Source organism: Perca flavescens, chromosome 22, assembly GCF_004354835.1.
Source record: "Perca flavescens isolate YP-PL-M2 chromosome 22, PFLA_1.0, whole genome shotgun sequence".
Taxonomy (NCBI): Eukaryota; Metazoa; Chordata; class Actinopteri; order Perciformes; family Percidae; genus Perca; species Perca flavescens.
The window spans coordinates 3,268,670-3,287,658 of record NC_041352.1 but is presented as its reverse complement, the minus strand read 5'-3'; the positions used below and the strand labels follow the sequence as shown (position 1 = coordinate 3,287,658).

At 42.7% G+C, this 18,989-nt stretch overlaps 1 protein-coding gene across 5 annotated transcripts in view; it reads right to left on the bottom strand.

Moving 5' to 3' along the window:
• The window catches only part of arhgef4 (Rho guanine nucleotide exchange factor (GEF) 4), a 163,210-nt gene that overhangs the window by 68,087 nt on the left and 76,134 nt on the right, over positions 1–18,989 (bottom strand). Inside the window, exon 1 of one of the 5 annotated variants that reach the window (XM_028568834.1) lies at positions 4,376–4,635. The exons of the other annotated variants lie outside the window; for them this stretch is intronic. Coding sequence (XP_028424635.1) covers positions 4,376–4,634 — 259 coding nt within the window. The 5' untranslated portion in view covers position 4,635. Of the gene's footprint in view, positions 1–4,375; positions 4,636–18,989 lie in introns of those variants that run through there. 5 annotated transcript variants of the gene reach the window in all.

The window sequence follows — 18,989 nt, the reverse complement described above, 5'->3', positions numbered from 1 at the left end:
GTTCTATAGGTTGACAAGGTGCTGAGAGCAGATAAAGGCTGCTATGTGTGTGTGTATTTTGAGGCCCATGTGTTTCTGCGTTTCAGCACGATTGTGGCTGCACAGAAGAGATGAGAAAAAAGAAACAGCATTCGGTCAAGGACAGGTCTGTACATACCCTATACCATATGTGGATACACACAGTTATTTACATGTACTGTAGTACAGAAGTCCAAGTGTGTGTAGGATGTTTTATGTTTGTTTGATTATGGAAAAATAGCCAAGATTATTTTGGTCAATGTTAAAATCAGGATTATTTAACACAATTATTCATTGTCTTTTGGAAAGTTGCATGTACAGTATAGAACTTTAAAATAACATTGAAACAGTTAAACATATCCACATTGAAAACATTTTCCTCAAGACTTTTCCATTCAGCACACAAGACAAAGGAAGAGTTTATCTGCAAACGTAATGTGCAAAATAATTGTTTTCCTTGATGACTTCCTTGGTGGTTTTGTGATCATTAAGAGCCGAAATCGTAATCACAATTAAAATGTTGTTATATTGCATTTTTTCATAATTGTGTGTGTAATGTGTGTAAATGCAACAGCATGCCACACATATGCTTGTTCCTCCACCTCCAGCACTTGCTAATGTCCCAATGGGAATATTCAGTGCCGTATCCGCCCCTCCTCCCACTCTATAGTGCATCTCCATCTCCTTTCCAAGTTAAAAACCACAGCTCAGCGCACACGCACGCACACACACACGCACACATGCACACACACAGAGTCTGACAAAGCTCCAATGACAACAATTGGTAGTTGCGATAAAGCTAATGTGATGCCATTTCAACGAGGCAGGCTACACTGATTTTGCTGCTCCCAGCTTTGCATTTCACATCTGTACATAGTCCTGAGCTGATGCAGAGTTTCTGCAGGTTTCACCAAGTCAAATTTAAGACTTTTTAAGACCTGTTTAATACCATTATGAATGAAATTTAAGACCTTTATCACAACATCAACTGAGCCCTAAAATCTGTTTTTTCAAGCCAAGTATCGCTAAGAAACGTGCACCACTTTGTAACACACGTTAAAATACACGCCTAGCTGCTAGCGTGGCACGCCCTCATACTCTGCTTCTGACTGGCTAGTAGTCCTTACCTAGGTACTGTCAGGGCACGCCCTCATACTCTGCTTCTGACCTCAGTAGTCCTGTACTGTCTTCTGATACTCTGCTTCTGACTGGCTAGTAGTCCTTCCCTAGGTACTGTCAGGGCACGCCCTCATACTCTGCTTCTGACTGGCTAGTAGTCCTTACCTAGGTACTGTCAGGGCACGCCCTCATACTCTGCTTCTGACTGGTTAGTAGTCCTTACCTAGGTACTGTCAGGGCACGCCCTCATACTCTGCTTCTGATTGGTTAGTAGTCCTTACCTAGGTACTGTCAGGGCACGCCCTCATACTCTGCTTCTGACTGGCTAGTAGTCCTTACCTAGGTACTGTCAGGGCACGCCCTCATACTCTGCTTCTGATTGGTTAGTAGTCCTTACCTAGGTACTGTCAGGGCACGCCCTCATACTCTGCTTCCGACTGGCTAGTAGTCCTTACCTAGGTACTGTCAGGGCATGCCCTCATACTCTGCTTCTGACTGGCTAGTAGTCCTTACCTAGGTACTGTCAGGGCACGCCCTCATACTCTGCTTCTGACTGGCTAGTAGTCCTTACCTAGGTACTGTCAGGGCACGCCCTCATACTCTGCTTCTGACTGGCTAGTAGTCCTTACCTAGGTACTGTCAGGGCACGCCCTCATACTCTGTGCGACTCATAACAAAGATGGAACAGAAGTGAGATGTCTCACTCTGTAGCTAAAACACAGCTCAACACACAAGGTGAAAAGAGGAGCTGCAGCAATGTGCAGTACAACAAAAATATGGTGTTTTTTGAAAATTAAACCATGTAAACCTATTCTGGTACAACCTCTAAATACAATTATGAACCTGAAAATGAGCATAATAGGGGCGCTGTAAGACCTAGAACACAATACTTCAGCAAATTTAAGACTTTTTAAGACCTAAAATTTGGATATTTTAAATTTTTTAAGACCCTGCAGGAACCCTGCGATGGTCATTCCGAAAGCTACAGTAAACACAGTCCTATGACAACAACAGAGAAACAGGCTGACAGGTCGGGCGGGTGAGAGAGTGGACAGAAAGCACATCAATTTTGAGATGCAAAAGGTCCATGAACAGACAAGCCAGACCCAAGGAAAGAGATAAGACATCAGAGTGCATCACTACCAGGCCTGCAGCTAGTGTCCATGAGCAAAAGTGCTGCTGATGACATGGAAACCACAACAAAACCAGCATTTGCTGCGTATCATATAGGGTAGGGGTCGACTGATACTATTTTTTTTAAAGGCTAATGTTACAAACTCCAACACAAAAGTTTTTTTAAATGCTTTAACCAATTATTTGATAAAACTGAAACTTTAATCTAAATACAGTCAAAACAATGAATAAATAAAAACAAAAATAGCTCCGTGAAGTTGTGACGCACTAACAGTTTGTTTGCAGGTGTTGCAGACTGCTTACAGAGCTGTAGCACAGCCAAGGTAGCACACTATTTCATTATTTACTTTATTGGTTATCAGTCAAAAAAAAACAAACACCGATACAGATAATCTGCAAATTGCCAAATATTGGCCCTGATATTTGGCTATGCCGTTAATTGGTCAATCCCTAATTAAGGGGAAAACACAAATGTCTACTGCCCTAAATACTGCCCTAGAAAAGGCACGGTGCAGTAACTACACAAGCAGAAAAGTTGAGAAAAAAAGGTTTAAAGTTTTTAGGCTGGACGGCAAACTGTTAACAGATTAATAAAACAGGTTGTAATGCTTTCATTGTATGCCTTTTTAGGCTGATTACTGTACACAATACCTATAAAATGTCTACAAATAAAATGTGTTCCCTCAGCTTTTTTGCTGCATTTTAACTCGTTTGTTTAAAAGGAAGACTGGAGGATCGATCAAGTGCTTCTGTGTGTGGCTGAGTTGATATGTGTCCAAGTACTTCTCCTATGGACAGCAATATAATACATTGATCCACAATGCAACACATTGAAGTAGCCTATGTGTGATTTTAATGTAGCTTTACCACAGTAAATCACATGACATTGACTATAAAAACAAACAAACAGATGGCAGCTACTAAGATTCTGCTAAGTTAGCTATACCTCTAGCAGGAGTTAAGTTAGTTTTTGTCATAAAAGTAAAATCTGAGTTACATTTAGTTTGTTTAACTGAAAAGCCATTTTACACAATAAGGCATGGTATTACAAATGTCAGAAAGTCACATACAGGTTTGTTTGCATTTTGACCAAATATGTAGACACAGAATAGGGCTTGTTAACAAACCTCAGTAATTATTTGCATGTATTTATTAAGGAAAAAGTCAAACATTTAGTGTTTCTTTTTTATATATTTGCAAATGACATAAAATGTAATATCTTTGAGTTTTGGACTATTGGTCAAATCAAACTTATCAATGTGAAGACTATATTCTTGGGCTCTGGGAACCTTTGCTGATTTTTGACTATTTTATATCATGTCTTTGAATAATTGCTTGTGTACAGAAATTTAGTGTTTGCAAAATAGAGGTCTTAAAAAATGAGTAAGATATAGAACAAAGTAATACATGGGCATCCTGGTGGCCAGGAGCTCACAACCATAATCACGATACTGCTGGTTTGACTCTGGCCGGGAAAACTTTGTTGCATATCATTTCTCCTTTCTTTGCCCCGTCATCTATGTGCTGCCCCTTTCAAAAATATGGTTTCAAATAAATCTCATCACGGATTTTGAAAGACTTCCAATGATACCCGGCCCATGTTCTGAGAGTTGGGGATGGGCAGTCAGATTCTTCATGCTACCTGAGGGCCACCATGAGTGCAACTCACACAGCTGCCCGTGTGTAGCAGATAAGCGCGCAGACTCAAGTCCGTGATAAGGAGACGATGAGAAATTGCACCGTGAAAAGGCGACGCTGACGGTGTTTTCGGTCTCTTTCTGCATGAATAGAAAGTGAAGCAGCCGGCCCACCCAAACACATCAATACAGCACCTACCCTGGAACCGCTGGAACAGCTGGCATGACGCTCACACGCACACACATACTCTACACACACACACACACACACACACACACACACACACACAGTACATCCAATCCAACCCTGGTTGACACACTAACCTTGTGGCAGTGTGTCAGTGTGCACATGTTGTCACATCCATGTGCATTAAACAGACGACTTATTGCAATCCAGTGATTCTCAGGGAGCGCTGCACGGAGCCGCGTCATGTGTGTGTGTGTGTGTGTGTGTGGAAGGCACTTACCTGTGGTCGAGTGCAGACTCTCCAAGCTCCAATAACGAGACAGGACCCCCCTCAGTGTTCCGCCCAAGCTACCTGCTCCCCCGCCTCCGCCCATACACCCACCCACCCCGAGCCCTCCGTCCACCATGCTGTCCGACCCCGCGGCCGTCGGGCTTCCTCCGTCCGAGTCGGAGCCTGGCGACAGCCCTGAGCTGCCGCTGCTGCCACAGCTGCCCCCAGGCATGGGCACGCCCCCCTCCAAGCCCTGCTGGGTCCGCATCCCGATTTTGGATGCACGACAACACAGGGCGGGGGATGGAAGTGGGCAGCGGAGGATCAATTGGCAATGAAGAGGAGGCGAGACGGCCGAGCAGGTGGTTTATTCCCGGGGCGAGAGAGCGCAGGAGGAGAAAGAGAAAGAGAGGGAGGAGGAGGAGGAGGTGATATCTGCGGCACTATTCGCTGAGGTAAGCTTCAGCTGTCAACTTGCTGCTTCCTCCTTCCAGTCACAGTACAGCAGAGCTGGAGCAGCACACCTCTCCTCCGCCGCTCTGCTCTGGATCGCCTCTCATGCAGCCTCTCTCTCTCTCTCTCTCTCTCTCTCTCTCTCTCTCTCTCTCTCTCTCTCTCTCTCTCTCTCTCTCTCTCTCTCTCTCTCTCTCTCTCTCTCTCTCTCTCTCTCTCTCTCTCTGCTGACATCAGTGGGGGTCCTACAGGGGGGTTTCTGCGGTGTGGACAGCTCGCTAATGGTGCAGTATTCCTTTAGGTGGAGATGAAAACAGCTAGCCCTCCCTCCTGGCTCAGTCTCACCCCACCCCTTCCACTGCTCTCCCAAACACACACCACACACACCACACACACACGCTGCACACTCTATGTTGGTCATCACATCCGAGTTACGGATTTTTTTTCCGATTACATTCCTATTGGCTCGGACCGAGGTATGTTATATGTATTGTGTGGAGGCGGTACGTCATGCAACATCTATCCAACATTATGAGATAACGATGGTTTAACTGATACCTGACCCCGTCCTTTTAAACCTGGGGCCAATGTTGCTGTTTCTGATATCAGTGGCTGGGTTTTTATTATAGCAATGTACTGCAGCTACTATACCAGTATAGTACATCCACATACTGCATTATTAATACCGGTTCAAATAATAAATCAATAAATAAATCAAGGTTGTGTTGATTGTAGAGGGGGATAAAACTGGCTGAACTCCATCAACTTGCTGTTTACTGCCCTCTCTGGTTGAATGTTAAAGTCTGTTGCTCTCCTGAGCACACTGAGCTGTGATGTCACCATGTACTGAGTGAGAGGAGGAGTTAAATATATCATCGTTGTCGGGCAAAAAAACGCCCATGTCTAAAACCATTGCTTTTCAGGAAAAAAATAAAGACTAATTTATTTATATATTATCATTATATTGAGCTATTTAACTAGGACAAAGTCAGATGAAATGTTTAACTAAATATTTGTAAAAACGGAGCGGCACGGTAGCTCAGTGGTTGGTGCTGCTGCCTCACAGCCAGCGGTGGAATGTAACTAAGTACATTTACTCAAGTACTGTACGTATGTACAAATGTTGAGGTACTTGTACTTTACTTGAGTTCTTTTCTTTTCATGCCACTTTCTACTTCTACTCCGCTACATTTGAGAGAGAAATAATGTACTTTTTACTCCACTACATTCATCTGTTACAGCTTTACTTACTAGTTACTTTAATTACTCCACTACATTCATCTGTTACAGCTTTAGTTACTAGTTACTTTACACATTAAGATTTGTGCACACTAAACCCATGTAGTTTATAAAATCTGATGTTTGATTCTAAAGTAAACTAGCCGACAATATAACGGCTACAAGTCCAGCTGAGATGATGAGACCATTAAACACACAACTGGTTGGATCCTTTACTCACACTACAATGAGAGGAGAGTTCTTTACTTTTAACACTTTAAGTAAATTTTTTGTGATGATACTCACGTGCTTTAACTTAAAGGTATAGTGGAGGATTTTCCCGAATTTTAGAAAAGAACCGCCCTCTGTACTTTTCTTTTTCTGTAAGATTTGCACTTTTTCACAAATTGAGATGTTTACCGTGTGCGCGCCGTGCGTGACTTGTGCCAGGGCTAGCATCGCTAATCATAGCTTACATCAACTTTTACTAGCAGTGATTTTAAATGGATTTCTCAAAATAGCCAAACTTCACCTGTGGAGTAGAAACTTCACGACTGAGGCATCAGTGGGAAGCCTAACCTGTGCTTTTAGCGCACGCCAGCGTGTGAAATATTCTCCCAAAAGCTTCAATGCTTCAATGAATGGCTGAAACCGTAGCTCAATCTCACCACACATACACCTGAAAGCTAGGGACGTGCACGTACGACGGCTTTACGTAAACATATCACCAGAATGATTGAAAACTAGGAGGACCAATAGTCTTGATGATCCACCCGGAAAAAGAAAATCCTCCACTATACCTTTAAGTAACATTTCCAAGGATCTGAATACTTCTTGCAACACTGCTCACAGCAGGTAGGCACTGTAAATATTAAAACCTACAGACAGATGTAAAGGGTGACCCAAAAAAAATAAATAATTAAATGACAAAATATGGAGATACAAGGTTTCCTCCCGACAGCGACGATATAAGCCTGACAAACTGAGAAATATTTATTTACTATCAGTCCCCTGCCAATATTTTGCTAATAATCAAACAAATGTAGTGAAAAATCACAACTCCCCACAGCCCGTGGTGGTGTCTTAAAAATAGCTACGGTCTATTTTGGCTCCATATAGAAATCACGTTTACTATCATAGAAGGTGAATACAATCAGCAAGCATTCCTATTTGAGAAGCTGGAACCAGGGAAATAGTTTCATTTTTGCTTATGATAATAAAAAGACAAAATTGTTTTTAATTTTTTGTGGATTAATGCCTCCACTCCAATACGATGCCCTCCCACGTTCCACAGCTTTGAAGGATTATCACTTTGTACAAACAGCATCCCTGTTAGTTTGGACAACCCACAGAACAGCAGGTTTTTTTTCTGGAACGAGTTTTGTGCAAAGAAATACCTATCCTTGACAACAAGTGTTCTGTAATATCTCCAAATCTAGACCCGTCTTACCAAAACTACCTGCATAGATAGATCCTAATAGAGGTAAGAGGGGAAAAGTTTTTTTTTTGTACTGCCGATTCAGGGTGAAAGACAAAAAAAAAAAAAAGGTAGGTAAGTGATGACGATTCTGCTTGTGTTTATTCGATTGTGGCTTTTTACAGAGTTGGTTATTGAAGTATTTATTAGACTGAAAGAGCTCAGAAAGTTTGCGGAACGTATCAAAGCCACACCGCTCACACATGGGCGAGGGAAACAAACATTAGTGGTAACATTAAAGCAGTAGGGGAGGGGTTATGTTTACGAGGAGTTCAGTGCATCATCCAGCCTTGATTCCAGATTACATTCCTGGCTATTTTCAGCCATATTGGCTCTGTGGCGGCCAGGACCGAGGTATGTTATACGTATTGTGTGGAGGCGGTGCATCTTACAACATCTATACAACATTATGAGATCATTATGGTTGAACTGATACCTGACCCCATCCTTTAAAAGCCTGGGTCCAATTTAGCTGTTTCTGATATCAGTGTGTAACCTTTTAGGGGTGGGGAGCAGAAATGGATTACTCTATAAAATGATTAATTATGGCCAGTGGGATCAGAAGTTCTATGTTCGACTACGGAGCCCAGGATTAACCAAACAATACGCCAGGAATGATTCAAACACAGTTATGCTTTCTTTGAGAAACAAAATCACTTCCCTTTTATTACACGTGTGGGAAGGATAGCAAAACATATAAAAATTAAACACTTTAAAATTACACAAATCTTACCCGGGTAAGTAGAAAAATAAAAAATTTAAACAAGACTCACAGCTGTGATTTAAAGTTCGGAATTTCCCCCCCGTTCTCAGTCACTTCAATTCTGTTTCAGTTTCAGTTCAGTTTGGTCCACTGTGGAAGTGGAGAGAGTTTGTCCTACCGCACAGTTGGTGGTGGGTGCGTGTGTGTGTAATGAAGTGTTGAAATCTGCAGGCGCCGTATCTCTAGTTCTCCTCTGGGCTGTGGCTCGCCATCAATGTCTCGATCCAGGCTCCAACATCCAGGTAGATCAAAGGTTCAAAGGGTCCAACAAAAAAAACCTGACCTACAGTAAGTAAGGTCAGAACAATCATTTAGCTTTTTTCTTTTAGCTTTCAATCATGAACTAGAATATAATTCATGTTAAATCATCATATTAAACTGAACATTGTAATGCGATATCACAATATTGGTAAACTATTCTCAAAATATATTTCGAGATAATGATTGAAAAACTCTTCAATATAATATCAAAATACTGCTTCCACATAATAGAACACAAAATAACAGATACTAGTAATCAGACACTTTGTGTACCCTTGGCTATGTGAAGGCATGTTTAAACACATCTCAAATAAAATGTAGCACATAAGGATAATTTAAATATTAATGTGCCCAAAATACACAGATAAAAGTGCTAAATCAACACATTCCACAGTTAAGTGTGTAACAATTATCTAAACCATATTACACAGCACTGGATTAAGTCTGCAGCTTTAACATACCAAGCTAATGGTTTTAGCGTTAGTGAATGGCGTCTGCCATTGTGCTAGTTAGCATCTCAGCTAGCGCTCAGGTGCACTAGTGTTAGCGGCTAGCATGGTAAAAACGATCGCTCACCGATGTTTTTTCTTCGTGAGGGACGTCATTTCTCTCCGGCTGCACTCTCACAGGTCCAGGGCTCCACACTGGATTGTTTTTAAGAGTTTTTATTCTGAGTTTTAACAACTTCTATTGGAATGTCTTGACGAGGTAGGTATCGTTCGACGTGGGGTTTGCTCTCTGTTCTTCCAACAGCTCAAGGGGAAAATGAACTCTGCTCCGTGCAGGTCAACAGTCCGAGCTTCTTCCTGATTGGCTGACAGCACATCCCCAACCCACCTCCTTCAAAATAAACTTCCTATTTATTTTCTCTCTCAGTTGAATTGCTTTTTAGACAAATATGTTTTTAATCTTTAACATTAATAACATACTTAATGAATTGACTTTTTAATATAAACTTAGCTCTTAATATAGATTTTTAACCTTGGTTACACCCTCCCCTCTTGAATTCATGCACGCCTCTGTGCATGGGAGCGGCTGTTTAGTAACAGGTCTGGAGGATGAGTTCAGGTTTGCTTTTGAATCCTCAACTTCCAACAAAGCATCAGTAAGAGCCGTACTGAGGCCTTGAAACAGAGACTGGACAATGGATATAAGTGGGCTTCCAAGATGTGAATACTGCAGTCGTTCAGGTCTTTCTCGGTTTCTGGTTGATCGCCTTACAGTGCTATTTTGTCCATCAGTGTCAATACTTTCAGATGGCACTGTATCACTGGTAACTTGTGCACCATCATTCATCTCTCTCCCTTTTCTTTCAACAGGGACATCCTTTTCAGGAGTTTGTATAGTTTTCTCAGTAAGGAGGTCATCTCCAGTATCCAGGGATACTGAAAGGTAGGTATACACTTCTTGATTCTTTAGCCCTTGTTTCTTTTTCAGGTGTTGTACGAGAAGTAGCAGGCGAACATCCACTCCCGGCAGCAGCTGGCAGAGCATCAGGTAGGTCTCCTGCATCCGAGCTACACGAGTCGCCAGATGGATTAACGGGTAAGCGATCTTCACCCACTGGAGCATCGACAGGTTTGGATATGTTTCTTCCCTCATTCTCTGAGAGGGTGGACTCAGGATTGATGTTTGATCTGGGAATTTCATAGACAGTTGTAAATCTTCCAATTTCTTTGTCTGGCTGTTCTCTGAACCACTCGTATGGAATGTCATCCTCGGAGTCACACTGGTCATTGACATCATCAGACTGTTCAACTGACTTGCGTGTTCGTGGCCTGCGTACTTTTGGCAATTCTGGCTTTTCAACATTCAGTGGGAGAGAACCACAGGGAAGTAGGAGGTCTCTGTGAAGAGTCCGCAAAGGGCCTTCCTTGCTCTCTGGTCTGAGGATGTAGACTGGAAGATCCCCAACTTGCTTCACCACCACATAAACGTCCGACTCCCATTTGTCAGCAAGCTTATGTTTGCCGCGCAGACGGACAGCTCTCACCAACACTCTGTCGCCAGCCTCTAACTTGGAGGCATTGACGTGCTTGTCGAATCTTGCCTTGTTCTTTGCTGCTATCTTTGTGGCGTTTTGGGTGGCTATCTTGTAGCTCTCTTCCATATGAGACTTGAGCTTTTGTACATACTGTGAGTGAGACTTGTACTCACCATCCCTCAAGGGTAACCCAAGTGCCAGATCGATGGGCAGCCTCGGTTGGCGACCAAACATGAGTTCATAAGGTGTGAACCCTGTTACATCATTCTTTGTACAGTTGTACGCATGTACTAAGGGTTTCACGAAGTTTCGCCACTGTGATTTGTCTTTATTGTCAAGTGTTCCCAGCATGTTCAGCAATGTTCTATTGAAACGTTCGACTGGATTCCCTCTGGGATGATAGGGGGGTCGACGGATTTTGTGGATTCCAGCAATTTTGCATAGCTCTTTGATTGTCCGTGACTCAAAGTCAGGTCCTTGGTCACTGTGCAAGCGCTCAGGGATTCCATAATGGACCATGAAGTTGTCCCAAAGGCACCTGGCGACGGTCTGAGCTTTCTGATTTGGCGTCGGGATGGCAACTGCATACTTTGTAAAATGATCGGTGATAACCAAGATGTCTTTTGCACCACTTCTGTCAGGCTCTAAAGACAAGAAGTCCATACAAACAAGTTCCAGAGGCCTGGTGGACTTTATGTTTACCAACGGTGCTGCCTTTTCTGGCTGTGCTTTTCTGCGGATGCACCGATCACAGGTCTTAACTTTTCTTTCCACATCAGCTGCCATCTTTGGCCAGAAGAATCTGGTCCGTACCAAATCCAGGGTTCGTTCGATGCCTAGGTGGCCCATATCATTGTGAAGGCTCTGCAGAACTACAGTCCGGAGCTCCTCAGGTAAGACAAGTCCCCACTCCATCTTGTGATACGATATGCCCCAGATACTTGACAGACGTTTGAAAGAACTTGCATTTCTCCGGGGAGAGCTTAAGGCCAAATTCTCTGAGACGGTTCAGGATTTTCATCAGCCTCACCTCATGTTCTTCCAAAGTCTTTGAAAAAACAATGATGTCATCAAGAAATACAAGAACCTCCTTCAAATTCATATCTCCCACACATCTCTCCATCAACCGCTGGAACGTACTCGGAGCATTTGTGACTCCTTGAGGCATCCGGTTAAATTCCCAAAATCCCATGGGACAGACGAAGGCGGTTTTGGGTTTGTCTTTTTCCTCAACCTGAATCTGATAATAGCCGGACTTTAGGTCAAGGACGGAAAACCACTTTGACCCAGTGAGTGAGGAGAACGCCTCTTCCATGTTTGGGAGGGCGTAAGCATCTTTCACAGTCTGGAGATTGAGTTTCCTATAATCAATACAGAGACGGACCTCTCCGTTCTTCTTCCTCACTACCACAATGGGCGACGAGAATGGAGACTCAGATTCTCTAATTACTCCAGCTTGAAGCAATTCTTGTAAATGCTTACGGACAGCCTCCACGTCATGAGGATGTATGGGGCGGGCTCTGTGCTTGAATGGCGTCTCGTCTGAGAGTTTGATTTGGTGCTTAACCCGATCAGTTCTGCCGAAGTCAATATCATGCTGTGCGAAAACTTCAGGCATGCTGTTCAGTTTCCAGGTGATACGCTCTTTCCATTCAGCAGGAACTGGAGAATCATTGAAGTTGAATGTGATGTCTGACTTCTGGAGAGAGTCTGATTTTGAGGTAAGTACACTATGCTCTTGTGAGAGAACTTTCCGAAAGGCACTGATCTCACCAATAATACATCTTTGGGGGACAACAACATCATGGTCTGACTCGTTGGTAAGTATTACTGGGACTTTGCATGGCTTTGTAGTGGGCAAATCAACAAGGCAGGTTTTCACCAGCAGACCACCTGGCAACGAAGATAAGGAAGGGTGTTCCAGAACTACTGATTTCTCCGTAGTGAATCCACTGACTGCAACACAACCTTCCAAGACCACAGTCTGGCCAGCTGGGACCAACTGGGGGTCTTTGCCATGCATCTTCACCAACCCAAGGTTACCATGCTTACTCTGTTGCTGCCTGAGCTCAAGGACTTTGAGCACTGCCTTGTAGCCATGTGCTGCTGGCTGCCGTGCCTCAGGAGCAGTTTCACAGTACATCTCATAAAGTACATCGAGCGTGTTGGTACCTATCAGCATGAGTGAGTCAGAAGCAGCATGAACATCTGGAACCACCAAGGCGAGTGTTGGCACCTCGATTTCCACTCCCACGAAGTCTTTGGGGAAGGTGACACTCAGCTCAATGTATCCAAGGTAAGGTACACACTGACCATTTGCTCCCTGAACTTCAAGTAAGTCGAACAGTGGTTTGATTTCATGTCCAGAAAGGTGTTGCTGATAGAAGGACTGAGGCTCCGTGGTAACTTGGGAGCCTGTGTCCAGTAAGGAGATTGTGGAGCTCCCCTCCACTTCCACTCGTGCTGTGCTCTTTGTACCTACTAAGCCTTTAGGTAGCTTGAAGGGACGACCTCTTGTATAAGACTGTTTTAGCATGACACGTTGCTTGGGTTCAGTGGGACATGGTTGACCAATATCAGTTCTTGTCTGTCCCTCGACAAGAACTGAACTCAGTTTAAAGGGAAAGTAGGGGTGTTCTGTGCTTCCCACAACTGCTGTCGTTGTCTCAGTTCTTTCCGTTTTGCTGCTACCAAAGCAGGATTGGCATCAGACTCACAAGTGGCAACGACGTGCCCATCCTCCCCACAGCGAAAGCAGTACCAAGGCTTTGGCTTGGAAGTTGCACCCTTGTGAGAAGTTAAGTTGGTTTCTGTGGTTGCATGGTCAGGTTTTTGTGTGTTCACCACTTTTGACGTTTCTCTCTTGGGGGGCACTGTACTTTTCTTTTTCATGAGGGATGTTAGCTGACTTTTTAAGTCTGCAACTTGTTTCCTTAGCTCATTTATGCTGCTATTGTCAGGCTCAGCTTGGGTCTCACCACAGTTACACACAGTTTGCACGTGGGACACAGCTTTCTGCTTCGTGGTGCCCAAGTGTTGTTTCATTCTCACGGCCTTGGCTTCCTGCCTATCTTCCTCAGTACGTAGAAGCATTAAGAGTTCAGCGAATGATGGGGGGTTCTGTTTTTTATGTTCTAGGCAGAGGTCTTTAAGCAGAACGTTGTCCCAACAGCCCCTGCAGAACTGTCGAAGTAGGTGACTGTCCACGTCCTGTGCTGGGACGCCTCCTCTGCGCACAGCTTTACACAGGGAAACTTTAAGACGCTGCAGGTAGGAAGATGGGTTTTCTCCAGAGTCCTGGAACGTGTTCATGAACCTTACAAACAGTTCCTCCCCATCTTCAACGGTGGCAAATGCAGAGTCTAACATTTGCAGATAAGCTGTAGGGGGTGCTTCAGGACCAAGATGTCTAACAACATCAGAAGCTGGGATGAGAAGACTCTCAAGGATTTTCCTTGTTTTCTCAAGATCAGAAACGGAAAAATCTTTCATCATTAAATCTACATGAGACCGCCAAGCGTCGTAATCAACCTCACTGTATGGTCTAGGGATTTTCCCAGAGAAAGCTCTCAACCTCAGAGTGGAATGAGAGTGTGATGGTTTGTCTTCGCTCCTTACAATGTGCTCCACCACTATTTTTTGCACCTCAAGTGGGTTGAGTTCACTGGGGCTCAGAGTCATGGGTGTCTTTGAGTTAAATGAGGGAGCAGTTTTCCTCTGATTAACATCCAAGAGATCAAGCTCGATGAGAGGGGAAACATCAACCAGCTGTTGTGATGGAACGTCATGCTGGCTGGTCTCTGCAGCCTGCTCAACTTCCTGTAGGTGTTGGAGGGAAGTAGGATCCTCACTGGATCCAGCACCCTCAATAGACTCCTCTATTTGGGACATTACCTCCTCAAAATCCTTTCCACTGAGCTTGGCTATTTCTTTGAGCTTGTCAAGGTAAGTTTGTGTGACATTACTGCCTACTTGTTGTGTGTAGACACTTGCAAGGGCTCGAACATAGTAGGTGATATCAGGACTGTCTGGGAATGGATGAGTGTAAGGCAAAAGAGGTTCTAATGCTTGTACAGCAGTGCCGTGGTTATACTCTACTATCATGTTTGTATGAAACCCTGTAGTTGGGTCATCTATCTTTACAGTCCTACTGATTGAACCATATTTTTTCAAAAAGTCAAAAATGTTTTCATCTTTCTCGGATCCTGTCAACCCACTCACTAGAACTGCATTTGGGACCTTGATGCTCAATTTATCAATAATATCCATTTTCTAGTAGTGTGTGGAATTATCATGCAGTAAACAAAAGCAGTTAGTTCCAGGTAATTGTTTGGCAATGAACTAGGCTCCTGGCTGGCTCGCCAAATTTTATGTAACCGTTTAGGGGTGGGGAGCAGAAATGGATTACTCTATAAAATGATTAATTATGGCCAGTGGGATCAGAAGTTCTATGTTCGACTACGGAGCCCAGGATTAACCAAACAATACGCCAGGAATGATTCAAACACAGTTATGCTTTCTTTGAGAAACAAAATCACTTCCCTTTTATTACACGTGTGGGAAGGATAGCAAAACATATAAAAATTAAACACTTTAAAATTACACAAATCTTACCCGGGTAAGTAGAAAAATAAAAAATTTAAACAAGACTCACAGCTGTGATTTAAAGTTCGGAATTTCCCCCCCCGTTCTCAGTCACTTCAATTCTGTTTCAGTTTCAGTTCAGTTTGGTCCACTGTGGAAGTGGAGAGAGTTTGTCCTACCGCACAGTTGGTGGTGGGTGCGTGTGTGTGTAATGAAGTGTTGAAATCTGCAGGCGCCGTATCTCTAGTTCTCCTCTGGGCTGTGGCTCGCCATCAATGTCTCGATCCAGGCTCCAACATCCAGGTAGATCAAAGGTTCAAAGGGTCCAACAAAAAACCTGACCTACAGTAAGTAAGGTCAGAACAATCATTTAGCTTTTTTCTTTTAGCTTTCAATCATGAACTAGAATATAATTCATGTTAAATCATCATATTAAACTGAACATTGTAATGCGATATCACAATATTGGTAAACTATTCTCAAAATATATTTCGAGATAATGATTGAAAAACTCTTCAATATAATATCAAAATACTGCTTCCACATAATAGAACACAAAATAACAGATACTAGTAATCAGACACTTTGTGTACCCTTGGCTATGTGAAGGCATGTTTAAACACATCTCAAATAAAATGTAGCACATAAGGATAATTTAAATATTAATGTGCCCAAAATACACAGATAAAAGTGCTAAATCAACACATTCCACAGTTAAGTGTGTAACAATTATCTAAACCATATTACACAGCACTGGATTAAGTCTGCAGCTTTAACATACCAAGCTAATGGTTTTAGCGTTAGTGAATGGCGTCTGCCATTGTGCTAGTTAGCATCTCAGCTAGCGCTCCAGGTGCACTAGTGTTAGCGGCTAGCATGGTAAAAACGATCGCTCACCGATGCGTTTTCTTCGTGAGGGGACGTCATTTCTCTCCGGCTGCACTCTCACAGGTCCAGGGCTCCACACTGGATTGTTTTTAAGAGTTTTTATTCTGAGTTTTAACAACTTCTATTGGAATGTCTTGACGAGGTAGGTATCGTTCGACGTGGGGTTTGCTCTCTGTTCTTCCAACAGCTCAAGGGGAAAATGAACTCTGCTCCGTGCAGGTCAACAGTCCGAGCTTCTTCCTGATTGGCTGACAGCACATCCCCAACCCACCTCCTTCAAAATAAACTTCCTATTTATTTTCTCTCTCAGTTGAATTGCTTTTTAGACAAATATGTTTTTAATCTTTAACATTAATAACATACTTAATGAATTGACTTTTTAATATAAACTTAGCTCTTAATATAGATTTTTAACCTTGGTTACAAGTGGCTGGGTTTTTATTATAGCAATGTACTGCAGCTACTATACCAGTATAGTAAATCCACATACTGCATTATTAATAGTCTAATAAATACTTAAATAAACAACTCAAAAAAAATCAAACTTCACAATTCAGTACTTTCTACAGTCTTTTCACATGTATAATGTGATTATAAAGAAATCATTGATTTTGCTTTTCCGGACTTTACATATTCCATTTGACACACACACACACACACTAGGGGTGCACAATATATCGACTCTATCGTTTTTGCAATATCACATTGTGCAATATCAATATCAAAAATGTACTGAAAAGTACGCAAAGGCGAAAATAGAGCGAAAGAAACGAGAAGCGCGAGGACAGAGAGAGAGTGCAAACTGCGAAGCGCGTGGTTAAATAAACCCTTGTGTTGCACCAAAACCTGTTGTTTTGATATTTTATTAATCTATTTTGATGTGTTTTCAACTTTTGTGTTTTCATATGTTTAAGAACATTGGAATGAATATCGATATCGCAATATTCATGCTCACTATCGCATCAATCACATTTTGTCAATATCGGGCAACCCTAACACACACACACACACACACACACACACACACACACACACACACACACACACACACACACACACACCAGATATACCAAGGAGGAAACGGAGGATTAAACTAACATGATGGACTCTTCAGAATAGGTCATTATCTTCACTTGAGTTTCTGCAACAATCGGACGCCACGATCTTCTGAACATAGTCATACTGAGAAATCCAGAGAGAGTTGTGTGAAGCTGATAGTCTTAATTAGCTTTGTAGCAACTCATTTGGTAATGGCTTGAATGTAACGGACGGTCATTAATATCAAAGAGTTACGCACTAAAGCTTTAATAAAATATTTGACATTTAATGGCCAGGTTGGCTCAGTGACAGTAACAGCTGACTGTCTGACTTCTTAAGATCGAGCCACCATTATTATCAGTGGTCTTGGATTTCAGCCTAATGAAACCACCGTAGAGAAGATTACATGGGGTAAAGAGATGTATCACTGTACAGATTAACTCTGCTCTGCCGGGGTTCAGAATGATAAAGCATGGCCCCGTGTAAAAAGATTAAAGTGGCTTTGTGTGTGCGGCCCCATGCAGTGCTACGTCCCATTCAGTGAGGTAGCACGGCAGCGGTCTCATGATTCGGCTGACAATTCAAGTTAGTCCGAGGAATCTAATTCCACTGAGGACATCTGCAGCGAGAGCACTGAGCTCCCTGTGAGAGCAGCAAGAGGTGTACAGACACTTTGACATGACAGCTCACCCGTCCCCACTTCGGCACCCAGAGGACATTTAGGACTATTAGGTACAGCAAGCTAAGGCCTCCTAGTAGTTAACGGTCTGGCATTGATGCCGCTGATGTCACATTTGATGTCATATTCAATGCCTCAAGATCAAAATAGTGAAGAAACTTTTTTCTTTTTTAGAAGTGGAGCAATGCACCGTTTGGAGGAAGTCTTCCTTGCGATTGTAGGCCTTCCAGATTTCAGATTATCATGATAGCTTCAATCTGGGCTTTTCCAAAGAGGGTTTTTCTTTCATCGTTGGTCATCTGGCCTGGAACTCCAGCGTCTTTTCAGAGGCTGCCTTTACATTGCTAAGTTTTGGTATAAAAACGAATATTTTCTTGCTACGTTTCCCCCTCTCATTCCCCCTGCTCTGGTGTTTCCGAGCCGCTAAACCGGAGACATTTGGAAACCCTTCTGACCCGTTTTGGTTTGGAGTCTGCAGGGTTGTGTTTTCAGTCTCAACGGCCGCAAACGGAGACCTTTGGCAACACCAACGCCAACGTTTCTCCTCCTGATTGGCTCTTATTGGTCACAACGTCTCGTTCTCTGAGACTAAAGCATCTAACGTTACCATGGCAACTACCAGCAACGGGCCGAGTCTCCACGCTGCCTCCTGTTTATGTCCGGTATACCAGATATTATATCGATATCGTGATATGAGACTAGATATCGTCTTAGATTTTGGATATCGTAATATCGTGATATGACATAAGTGGTGTCTTTTCCTGGTTTTAAAGGCTGCATTACAGTAAAGTGATGTACTTTTCTGAACTCACCAGACTGTTGTAACTGTTCTATTTGCCTTTCCCCAATTAGACAGTATGTCCACATTACTGATGATTATTGATCTAAAATCTAAGTGTGAAGATATTTTGTTAAAGCACCAATTGTCAACCGTAGAATATCGCCGCAATATCGATATCAAGGTATTTAGTCAAGAATATCGTGACCAAATTCTCCCCATTGCACAGCTCTACTACTGGAGCTAATAACAGAGATCACTTTTGACTCAAAAATCTGCTTAATGCTAAAAAAAAAAGTGATCCAAAGTAGAAGTTGTTGAAATAATCTTATAACAGGAAGGAAATTAGTTCAATGAAAAGAGTTTTAGGCTAAAAAGAACACATCTGATTGGACAGACTATCAGATAAATGTAAAACCATAGTATGTAAAAGGCAGGGGGAATAACAGAAGAGCTAAATGAGTGTGTTGAAATTTGCACTTATAGGTTATTTTTGTTTG